Source organism: Habropoda laboriosa, unplaced genomic scaffold, assembly GCF_001263275.1.
Source record: "Habropoda laboriosa isolate 0110345459 unplaced genomic scaffold, ASM126327v1 scaffold67, whole genome shotgun sequence".
In the NCBI taxonomy this organism is placed as follows: Eukaryota; Metazoa; Arthropoda; class Insecta; order Hymenoptera; family Apidae; genus Habropoda; species Habropoda laboriosa.
In genome coordinates, this window is record NW_017100242.1 from 3567001 (window position 1) to 3567207 (window position 207).

General features: G+C 25.6%; 1 protein-coding gene across 1 annotated transcript in view; it reads left to right on the top strand.

The window, feature by feature from the left end:
* Positions 1–8: 8 nt before the first annotated feature.
* LOC108572042 (adhesion G protein-coupled receptor A3) overlaps positions 9–207 on the top strand; it is a gene marked incomplete at its 5' end in the record, with an annotated part of 5518 nt that continues 5319 nt past the window's right edge. Inside the window, one exon of the mRNA XM_017934224.1 lies at positions 9–175. Coding sequence (XP_017789713.1) covers positions 9–175 — 167 coding nt within the window. The remainder of the gene's footprint in view (positions 176–207) is intronic.

Genomic DNA, 207 nt, shown 5'->3' on the forward strand with positions numbered 1-207 from the left:
TTTTATTATTTTTATTTTTAATACAAACAAGAGGAAAAACAGTTCAAACATGTCCAAAGTATTGTACATGTACACTTGGTGTACAAGCAGAATGGCTACGTGTTACATGTGGTAATGAATTACAAAATATTAAGGATATCAATATCAATAGTGTCAGTGTGGAATTAGTACAATTGTAAGATTATTTTATTGTTATTTTATTTTATA